The sequence below is a fragment of the Gopherus evgoodei genome, chromosome 23 (assembly GCF_007399415.2).
Source record: "Gopherus evgoodei ecotype Sinaloan lineage chromosome 23, rGopEvg1_v1.p, whole genome shotgun sequence".
Taxonomy (NCBI): Eukaryota; Metazoa; Chordata; order Testudines; family Testudinidae; genus Gopherus; species Gopherus evgoodei.
This window is the reverse complement of record NC_044344.1, coordinates 8797260-8808752: the sequence shown is the minus strand read 5'-3', so window position 1 is coordinate 8808752 and position 11493 is coordinate 8797260. Positions and strand designations below refer to the sequence as shown.

Sequence of the window (11493 nt, the reverse complement as noted above, 5' to 3'; positions counted from 1 at the left end):
ACATCGAGACTCCCCGGGGCTTTTCTCTCCGCCTTTCCACCCGGGCCTCCCCAGCCCAGAGACCCGCCCCCGCGCCGGCTCGCACTGCCCACCCAGCCGGGGAGCCGAGCGGAGGGCGGGGAAGGGGCTGCCCCGTGCGGGCTGGCGGAGCGTGGGCGGCCCTGGGAAGCCGCAACGAGCCTTCGGGGCGGCCCGGGGCTAAGCCCCGGAGCGACCGGCGGCTCCCCCGGAGAGCGGGGCGCAACTCCCCGGCGGCGGGCAGGCTCGGCCGGGCTCCAGCATGCCCGTGCGGAGGGGCCACGTGGCCCCGCAGAACACCTACCTGGACACCATCATCCGCAAGTTCGAGGGGCAGAGTGAGTACGGGGGGTCGGGGCCCTTCCGCGCCGGGCACCGCGCCCGGGCAGGGGCCGCTCGGGGGACTTGCCAAACTTCCTGCCTAGTCCTCAGCCTCGCTGAGACCCAGCCATGGCCAGTCCCAGAGACAGGCGGCTAGATCGAGGGATAGACGGGGTGGGTGGGAGAGATAGTCTGGTGCTAGATGGAGTGTATGGGGGTAGAGATAGATTGTTAGATAGGTGGGTGTGTATGCGGATAGATAGATAGAGTTATGGGGATAGAGAGAGATTGATTAGATAGGTGGGTGTGTATGGGGATATAATGATACATAGATAGGGGATATATGGGATAGATAGATATTGGGGGTGTATGGGAATAGATAGGTAGGTAGGTAGAGTGTATGAGAATAGCGATAAATAAATATATTGATTAGATAGGTGGGTGTGTATGGGGATATAATGATAGACAGATGGGGGGTATATGGGATAGATAGATATTGGGGGTGTATGGGAATAGATAGGTAGGTAGGTAGAGTGTATGGAAATAGCGATAGATATATTGATTAGATAGGTGGGTGTGTAAGGGGATAGCTAGATTAATAGCTAGATCGGGGGTATGTGGGATAGATATTGGGGGTGTGTGGGGATAGATAGGTAGGTGGAGTGTATGGTGATAGAGATAGATAGATTGATTGCTTAGATAGGTGGGTGTGTACGGGGATAGATAGATTAGATTTGCCAGATGCCATCAACGGAGACTGAGTGGGGTGGACTCTGGTCTTAGTTACACCAGTGTAACTCTGGAGTAATTCCACTAAAGTCAACAGAGTAACCCTGGATTTACTAACATATCTGAGATCAGGAGCTGATTAAAATGTAACGGGGGGAGGGGAAGGGGGAAGAGAGGATAAAATCTTTTTTATCTAGAGGGCAGAATGTTCAGCTAGAAAATGGCCAGGTAGAAGTGCTTATTTTAGTGCCAAATGGGCTGTCTGGCCATTTGCCTTAAATTATAGGATGCTCCCAGGCAGCCTCCCCTGACAAAATGCTGCCATTTGCTGTTGCTAGAAATAATCCCTTTAAATGAATTTTAGCTGGGTTTCTTTTTTTCACCTCTAACACAATGAATGGGCTGTGGAGATCTCTGCTTTTACAGCGTTTGTCATAGTTTGGGGGAGGGCAGTTCTCCGGAGGTAGCCGATTCAAGGGGAACTGTCTTTTTTAGACTTGTGAGGTCTGATACCCCTGTGGGGTAACTTACCCCAATGCCAAGTGAGTGCCCAGTGGGTGCCTAGTGCTACCAGAGCAGAATATACAGAGATCACTTTACTCACCAGCTGCAAGGCACCAGAGAATTAGGACATCTGGGTCCCTCTAGCAGCGTAAATCACCCTGTCTCCCATTGCAGAGTTTTCTGGGGAGACAAACTTGCTGTCTTTCCTCGCGACATAATTGATCTGTAGTTGCCAAAAGAAGAGAAGGGCCCTTGTGGTGAGGGATGTGATCCTGTGAATGGGAACTTCATGTAACTTGCCTTGTTTATCCATCTAAATTGGCAAGGTGCATCCCTCGTGCCAGCCCAGTGGTGGGGAGGGGAGCACTAGCTCATCAACAAGCAGACAAGCCTCCCTCACCCCCTGCCAACTCCCAATGTTGTGACCAGGAGGGACTGAACTTGATAACTTGCTGCTGCAAAACTGCCTGCTGCCACTCTTGAAACAGTGCCCCATAGTCTTCAGCTGGGTCTACCTCTTAAAGGGACAGCTGCACAAAAAATAAAGGCCTGGTCACTCGCTCTGTCACATACACACACACACGGCTCCTTCCAGCGGTAGGAGCCCATCCCTGATCCCCATTTTGGAGGCAGGATTTCAGCTCATTCTCACCAGGATCCCCCTGAGGTAGCGCAGTGTGACGGATTGAGCAGAGCACGGGGCTGAGAGCCGGGAGCTGCTGGGCAATAATGCCTCGCTCTGCAATGCCTTGGGCATGTGGTTTAACCTGTAACCCAGGCAGGTTACATCTCACGCATCCCAGTTTGATGCCAGCTGCCCCTGATAACTGCCCGGGTGAGTGAAAGGAGGAGCAGGCCTGAAAACTACCAGCTAATAACATCCCCCGTCTTCTCCCTAGCTGAGGTCTCCTCTGTGGATTCGGCCCCCCTACACACACACACACTGTACCAGAGTCTCCTTTAGTGAAGGCCAGTTGCGTGCCCCTCTGATCCGGCTTGTATTTGCCCATCTGCCTGCTGTGACTCAATGAAACAATCCAGGAGTTTAATTCCATTTCCCGGTAAGCTGAGTTGCGCTGCCTAGTTAAAATCAACAGCCTCTTTTCCCTCTGCCCACCCACCTGGCTGCTCACTCCCCTCCCAAGCTCTGCTCTAAGCCCCGACTCACTGAAACTAATCCTCTCCCAGTGCCAGAGCGTGGCAGGCTGGCGCACTGGGCGATACGGAGTGATGGCATCCACTGAGCAAGCGTCTAGCTCCATCTGCCAGTGGGGACGGAGTCATTTAGTGAGTGGAGCAGGAAACACCACCTGGATCCTGGGTTCTGTGTCTGGCTTTGCTGCTCACTTGCTTCTTCATGCCACTTCTCCTCAGTTTAGCCAGCTTTAAAATGGGTCACAATAGTAACACTTCACCAGCTCACTGAGGATGCTGGAGCGCCATTCAGGAATGTTTGCAAAGCGCTTTCTCATCCTCTGCTGAAAGGCACTAGGGGAGTGAGAACGGCTCTTCCCCAGCTCTCTGCCACGGCAGGACTGCGAACAGGGGCCCGGGGGTTGCTTCTGGGTCCCTTGAGGATTGCAGGAGGCTTCTCCAGATCTGTAGTGAGTGTGGCCCTTAGCCAACGCACATTCCCTGGGTCAGGTGGGAAAGGAGGCAAACAGCAGAACTGGAATAAACATGCTGCAGATGCCACTCCTGTGTAATCAGCGAGATTAATTAGGGAGTGCACTAATAGCTAGCCCCCAAATGCGCCTTCCATGTTTAAGAGCTGGCTCTGGCTCCAGCCAGAAGAGATGCCAACGCTCGGGAGAGCCATGTCCTCACACACCTGCTAAGGGCACATCCCACTTGGGTATACCCCGGCCCCTAGGTCTCCACTGATTTCAGGGGGGTGGAATTTGGCCATGAACTTCCCGCTTGCTGCTGGTCTGAGCAGCTGTGGCCTCTACCTCGCTAGATTACATGAAGGACAGGAGATGAGATGTGTGCTCTAATCCTCTCCTATCGTCGGCCTGAGCTTTTCAGGACAGCCTCCCAAGAGAGCGAAAGAATGGCAACAGACAGAGGAACCTTCACTGATGGAGCAGGCCAACCCCTTCCCTTACCCGTTGCCTTCTGTGGAGTCATTCAAAGGCTTCCCTGAGCCCATGACTTCCAGGTCTGTTGTCTCGATGGCAGGGGAGTTGTGGAACAAATTGCCTAGAGACGCTGTGGAATCTCCATCGTTGGAGGTTTTTAAGGACAAACACTGGTCAGGGGCAGCCTAGCTCAGTGGTTTTCAAACTGTGAGTCAGGACCCAGTACTGGGTAGTGGAATGTAAGGCATTGGGGAGCAGTGGCTAACTGCTGACTGGGCCGTTAAAAGTCCTGTTGGTGGTGCTGTCTGCCTAAAGCAGGCTAGTCCCTACCTGTTCTGACACCAAGCTGTGCCCCAAAGTGGCCATCAGCAGGTCCGGCTCCTAGGCTGGGGGGCCATGGGGCCACATGCGCTGCCCCAGCCCCGAGCACTGGCTCCAGACTCCCATTGACCGGTTTCTGGCTAATGGGAGCTGGGGGGGCGGTGCCTGCGGGCAAAAGCTGCATGGAGCCACATGCGCACCTCCGCCTAGGAGCTGGATGTGCTGCTGGCCACTTCCAGGGTGCAGCACAGTCCACGGTGCCAGGACAGGCAGGAAGCCTGCCTCTGCACCCCTCCTGCACCGCTGACCGGGGGCTGCCCGAGGTAAGCCTGTGCCCCAATCCCCTGCACCAGCCCTGAGCCCCCCGAAACCCAGAGCCCCTTCCAGCACCGCAAACCCCTCTTCCCCAGCCCCACCCCAAAGCCTGCACTGCCAGCCAAGAGCCCTGACCCCCTCCTACACCCCAACCCCCTGCCCCAGCCCAGAGCCCCCTCCCACACCCTGAACCCCTCATTCCCAGTCCCACCCCACAGCCCTCACCCACACACTCCAATCCTCTGCCCCAACCCTGAGCCCCTCCCATACCCCAACCCCCTCCTCCCCAGCTCCACTGGGCCATGGGCATCAACAGTTTTCTTCAACTGGGTCACCAGGAAAAAGGTTTGAAAACCACTGGTCTAGCTTAGGGTTTGGCAACCTTTGGCACGTGGCCCATCAGGGAAATCCACTGGTGGGTCGAGATGATTTGTTTACCTGCAGCGTCCGCGGGTTCGGCTGATCGCATCTCCCACTGGCCGGGGTTCATCATTCCAGGCCAATGGGGGCTGCGGGAAGCAGCGGCCAGCACATCCCTCGGCCTGCGCCGCTTCCCCTGAGTCCTTCCCCTGGCAAATGCCAGATTATTCCCTGCTGTATGTGTGCTTGTGTTTGGTCCCGTCTAACTTCAAAGGTCACAGCTGATGGGGCTTCTGCTGCTCCCCCAGGAAACAATCCCACGGGTGAGCCGATCTCACGGCCAGGAAGCACCTGCTGCTTCTCCACCAAAATCTCCTCTTAGACTGAACGTCAGGAGCAGCTCCCTGGCGCCGACAACTCTTAGACAGTGGAAAAATCTCCCAAGGGGAAGGGCTGGGACCCACATCACACAGAACATGTAAAGTGGGCAACATGCCAGACAATGGGCTGTAGGCAACAATCCTAGGAGACAGTGTGGTCTAGTGGTGAGGGCCCTTAGCTGGCAGTCTGCGCCCAGCTATGCCACTGACCTGCTGTATGACCTTGAGCAAATTACGTCACCCCTCCAGGTACCAGTTTCCCCTCCCATACTTTGTCTTGTCCATTTGGACTGTAAAAGCTGGACAAACTCTTACTATATATTCGTACAGCACCTTGCACTGGGGCCCTGATCCTGGTTGGGGCCTCTAGGCACTATTCAATAAATAATATGGTCATGAATAGATAACCTGAGGGTTTGTCTCATTTTTTTTAATTGCTTCATTTTATTATTATTATTATTATTATTTGTCTTAAAGTAATGGCCAGACTCCCCAGTGGAAAGTAGCGGATGCATTCTGTCTCCCTGTCTGCACCAGCAAGGAAAGGAGAAAGCGCCTGTCACAGGGCTGGCGCATCCCATCGCAGCACCCCTGTGCTCACAGCTGTCTCGCTCATCTGCAATGATGGGGAGGGAAATACAGAGAAAGCAGGAGGCAGTTTGGAATATTGCTAGTGGTGGCAGTGGCACAGTGGACTGGGAGTCAGGCTGTTTTGGCTTCTAGTCCCAGTCCTGCTGCTGCTACACTGGGCAAGTCGCCGGGCCTGTCAGTGCCTCAGTTTCCCCTTCTATAAAATGGAGATCATATACATAGGTATTCTGCCATGTTTAATATCTGTCAAGTGCTTTGACATCACCCAGATGGGTGATGGTTTTACAAAGCCCCTTGAAGCCCTGTTTCAGCTAAAGAAATATCCCATGTGGTGCTGGGGAAACCCAATGGTTTATATTCTGATAGCACCCATAGGCACCAGCTGAGATCAGGGTCCCACAGTACTGGTGCTATACAAACAAGTAGGGAGAGATGGTCTCTGCCTCAAGGAGCTTACAATCTAAACATCTTGCCCTCAGACACCCTATTTGCATGAAGACTACAAGGCTGGTGTCCAGGTAAATCTTTGCACCCAGCTCTGCAGGTGGAGAAGCTATTGTCACTCCCACCTGCACGTCCTCCGCTAGGAAGTTCACTTGGGGGCAGTCACCTTCATTTGAACCCTTTGCTTCCCATGCATCTTTGCAGACCGCAAGTTCCTCATCGCCAATGCCCAGATGGAGAATTGCGCCATCATCTACTGCAACGATGGCTTCTGCGAGATGTTCGGCTACTCCCGGGTGGAGGTCATGCAGCGCCCCTGCACCTGCGACTTCCTCACCGGGCCTGAGACCACCAAAAACTCCATCGCGCAGCTGACTCAGGCCTTGCTGGGATCCGAGGAGTGCAAGCTAGAGATCCTCTACTACAGGAAAGACAGTAAGAGCTCCTCATTGAAATAGCCACGTGGGCGATCCCTGGATTACTGGGCCTTGTGTGTAGCCAGGTGGGGGGGTGTATTCAGGGGTAGCCATCCTAAGAGTTGTTTGCTAGGGGGAGATGATTGCTATTTGTGCAGCACTGTGGACTGGTCTCCCTCTGTACAGACGAGCCTGATTCTCCTCTCCTACTGATGTACTTCTACGGATTTCCCCTAAGCTACTCCTGATTTACCCTAGAGTGAACAATAGCAGAATCAGCCCCCAGGACCCTGCCTTGAGAGGCTTAAAATGAGGAGGGCTACCTTCTACCCTCACCAACGGGGTGTCGAGGAGCAAACTTTCACAGAGTGTGGGGGGAGACAAGGCCCTGCTCCCCCGGCTTCTTGCGATTCACTGTGACTCTCAGCCAGCCAGTAAAACAGAAGGTTTATTTAGACGACAGGAACAGAGTCCAAAACAGGTCTTGCCGGTACAGACAACAGGACCCCCTTTAGTTAGGTCCATCTGGGAAGGCCACAGCCCTGTTGGTCGGGGCGCCCCTCTCCATTTCCCAGCCAGCTCCAAATGAAACTCCCTCCAGCCTCTCACTCAGCCTCCCCCCGGCTCCTCCCCCAGCTTTTGTGTCCTTTGTCCAGTTTCCCAGGCAGAGGTGTTACCTGGCCTCCAACCCCCGTCCTGGGTTCTCAGGTTACATACTCAGGTATCCTCCCTTCCCCAAGGCAGCACAACTCCCCACTCAGCATTTAAATAACACATCAAGAACATTCCCACTTCGTCACACAAGCCGCACAGGATCTGGCCTTGAACTGGACTGAAAACACGGTAGAACTGCTTGCAGATCCCAGGACTGGGGGTGGTGGAGGGGAGCAGTACGGGGGGCGGGGTATGACAGCCACTGTCATGGGGATCACAGAGAACATCGTTATGGGGCTCCTTTGCTCAGTCCTGATTTTTCCCGTTCATTGCGATAAGGGCCCTGTCTTCTGCTTTCTCCAAAAGTGACACCTTGTAACCAACCAGCCCCAGTTCTGCCTTCATGGCAGCTTGGGTTTCAGAGCAGATGCACAGATCTGAGAGCAGCCCAAGCTTGCAGGGGAGGGGAGGGGGATTTCTGTGATCAGGTTCCACCCATTCTGAGCATCCAGAACACACAATCAAATCCAATGGGCCTGGTCCTCCATCACCCTGCGCCTTGTGGTGTTATTTACGCCGATGCAAAGCACGTGTCACCATTCCAATTTGTAGCATTTCCCCCTCCGGCAGGATCAGTCCCATACTGCACAAGTGGCAGGATCAGACCCAATGGGCCCATTTTAAAGAGGCCTCCCCAACTGAGTCTGTGAATGGGATCCTTAGTCTGGCTGCCCCACATGAGTCTGGGCTGGGGAAAGGTTCCCTGAAGTGTTGTCTATTTCTAAAGCGACAGAAGGTCTTGAGCAGTCTTCTGGACTGAACTCACCTTGTGCTTGGGATCCCAGGTTCTGACCCAGAGCCTTTCGCCAATGATTCACACCTCAAAGTCCAGTCCTGGAACTTCCCAACCTATCTCCCTTTCTGGACCCCGTCCCATAGTATCTGAGCACCTCACAGTCACAGCTGCCTTTATCCTCATAACTCTCCAGGAGGCAGGGCAGAGCAATTACTGCCATGTTGCAGGGACGGGAGCTGAGGTGCTGTGATGGGGTGTATGCCTCACCCTGGCTCTGAAAGGGTTAAGGGGAGCTGGGGAGCTTAATTAGTGGTGGCACCTGGTGGGTGGGCCAGGCCCAATTAAAGATGAGTGCTAGCTGGGGAAGGAGCCAGGTGGTTAGTACAAAAAGAGGGGGCCCACCTTGAAGTAGGGAATGCTGCATCCTCTCTGGGTAGCAGACAGTGGACTAAGTTGAAGAGGATGTGGGAAATCTGGAGTTGAGACTTTTCTCTCAAGGGGGCCAGGAAATGGAGCAAAGCTGCTAAGCTAGTGGCTTGTTCTAGCAGCATTTAGACCTCCAAAGAGGCAGCCCAGGGAGGTGTTTGAGTGAGGAGTGACACAAAGGGGCACCTGAGAGGGATAAAAGCTGGAGCCTAAGGAGACCAGAAGTGGCTGAAGTCTGTATTCTCATGGGGGACTTGTTGGAGGACTCCAAGGGTGAGCCCTGCAAACCCAGCTCTGAAAGAACCTAGAGAGGCCGTGGGGCCTGAGAAGAGTGAGACATCCTGGCACCTGAGGAGAATGCAAGTACATGGTGGGCCCAGGAAGGGGCTATGGGAAAGGCTGGCTGACAGGCTGAGGGTGGTTGCAGGGATGGCTTTGACTAGACAGACCTTGCCTGCTCACTATGGGGTCTCTGGGCTGGAACCCAGAGGAGAGAGAGGGATGGGGTTACCCCACCAGCCCATGGGGCAAGTGGTGCAAAGCCCCCTGACAGAAGAGGATAAGAACTTCTCAAACCCTGAGGGTTGAAGGCCCATGGGGCCCAGCATCAGGGGCTGAAACCTGAGGTAAAGGACACTGGACTCTTGTGGGTTGGACTTGGTTACCCCAGAAGGGGTGGGGCTAAAAGCCAGCTGGCCTTGTCCCAAGGAGACCACTACAGGGCCAGAGCGGTTGTCAGCCCTAGATGAGGGGCATCTGCTACACCACATCCTGCCTCGAGGGCATGAGCTGAAGGGACATCTGCTCGTCCACAGGCACAGAGATACCGAGGTCACCCACTGGAGGTCTGGAGAAGAGCAGGGAGTGGAAGCTGGGTCATAGACTTGCACCCTAACCACTGCACCATCCTTCCTCCCTTAGAATACACCCATGGGTGCAGTGCCCAAAGTTGGGCTCCTTGGGGTCAGGGAGGGCTCTGACTGTATCCTGCTGCCCCTGGAGTAGCTGACTCCTCTGGTCAGGGAGATGGGGCTCAGATTTGCTGCACTGCCAGTCTTCTGACGCCAGCTGTGGCAAACAAGGCTTCCTCCTTCCACCCAAGCAGCTGGGGAGAGAGGGGGCTTTTTAAAGCAAAAACAAGACTTTCGATGCACATTACAGGATGGGCCATGGCTCTGCCCTGTAATCTGATTGGTTAGGGTATAAATGTAACGCTGACAGACCCTGGTTGTCAGCAGGCAGGATTGAACCTGGGGCCTCGGGTCTGAGCAGCTACAGCATGAGCTGAAATCCAGCTGGTTGTTAGCTAGGGCTGTAGAGCAGATTCATTTGATCTCTCTCTCTCTGTCTGTCGGTCTCGGTGCCACCAGATGAGACAGAACATCACACCCAGCAGGTGTGTGCGTTACATAAGCAGGAGAACGTGATATTATTTGGACTTCCTCCTGATGCAAAGCCCCTGGAAATCAATGGGCCGACACCCACTGACGTCTGTGGGCTTTGGATCAAGCCCTGCGAGCACTGACTGAGCAGAAACTCGACTGTTAATTCACGGCTCCGCTTCCCCTCGGCCAGCGCGGTCCCGCTATACCCAGGCAGCCTTCTGCCAGCGGGTTCCAAGCTCTGCTTCCCCCCAGCAGAAGGTGGCTTGTGTGAGCGCAGATGGAATTACATTAAGATGAAAACGAAGCTTTGCTGGGAAATGCTGGTGATTAATTCTAATGCTGCAGGGAGTTAGTTAAACATTGAGGGCTTGATGCTGCAAAGAGGCAGCATACAGAGCCCCAGCCACAGCCGATAGGTGCTCCCCTGGGAGAGGGCTTAGAACATTAGGTACTCGCTAGATATGCAAATCTTGTTTTGTAAACAGCCCAAGGTACCTTATTCGTTTTTTCTCCTTGAAACCCCAGTGGAGATATAGGGGTGGGGAATATTGTTCTAGGTATGAACACCAGGCCAGAGACAGCCTCTGCCCTGAAGATAGGGTGACCTGACCAGACAGCAAGTGTGAAAAATCAGGACAGGGGGTGGGGGGTAATAGGAGCCTATATAAGAAAAAGACCCAAAAATCAGGACCATACCTATAAAATCGGGACATCTGGTCACCCTACCTGAAGACCTTACAACTAGACAGATGGAGGGTGAGGAGGACGGGGGGGGTGGTGATGGTGGTGGAGGAAAACAGACCTTAAGTGACTTGCTCAAGGTCATGCAGCAGGGAAGCTCAGAATAGACAGGAAGGGCATTGGCCTGTGTGACATCGAGCAAGACATTCCGCCTCTGTGCCTTGGTTCCCCGTCTGTCAAATGGGGATAATCGCACGGCCCTGCCTCCCCGGAGTGTGTGAAGCTAAAGGCCTTAAAGACAGAAGTGAGGGGGACACGTATAAGTGCTTTAGATACCTAGACTAGGACCCAGGTGTCCTGCCTGCCATCCCAATGCCCTATCTGCTGGCCACAGCACCTCTCATCTCACCTGTCTCTGTTTCACTGTCTGGGTGACCCGGCATGGCACTGCTGTAGGTCAGCAAGAGCTGCCGTGCGCCAGGAGGCTGATGGCCCAGATTAGCACGCAGTGAATGCTGTCCCCATTTGAATGAGGGTGACTTTCACCACTTTCCTACCAAGGGGAAATAACACTTCCCTTCCTGCAGCTCTGGATTCTGCTCCCCCTGCATTCCTGGAGGCCTCCCATTACCAATGACTTGCTGCACGCATCAGTAACACAGACCTCATCAGAGTTTCTCTTCTAGCAGGGTTCTTAATTGCTCTTATTCCAGTTTAAAATCTGGTGTTTGGTGATTTGCCCATCTCGCTAAGCAGCTTTAGTGACCAGGGTAGCGTCTATTGCCCTGCACTTTCCCTTTAAGAGCCAGGGAACTGGGGCACAGGGGTCTTGTCTTCTCAGAAGGATCTACTGTGTCCTTCTGCCCTAGGGGTGGGGGTTTCTTCCCATTAAAGAGACAGTGCATACTGACTATGAGGAGCCAAGCATAGGTGTGTCTTAAGGGCCTGATCCTGCAAGGTGCAGAGCTCCTTCAGCATCTCCGCTAGACAGGCCCTGGGGAGACAGCCTGTGCAAGCACAGTGCGATCAAGTGGCAGCAGGAGGAGAGCCAGAGCACTGACGTTACAGGAT

At 54.1% G+C, this 11493-nt stretch overlaps 1 protein-coding gene across 1 annotated transcript in view; it reads left to right on the top strand.

The window, feature by feature from the left end:
- The first annotated feature begins 280 nt into the window (after positions 1 to 280).
- Positions 281 to 11493, top strand: part of KCNH6 (potassium voltage-gated channel subfamily H member 6) — a 95522-nt gene continuing 84309 nt past the window's right edge. Inside the window, exons 1-2 of the mRNA XM_030541678.1 lie at positions 281 to 356; positions 6269 to 6499. Coding sequence (XP_030397538.1) covers positions 281 to 356; positions 6269 to 6499 — 307 coding nt within the window. The remainder of the gene's footprint in view (positions 357 to 6268; positions 6500 to 11493) is intronic.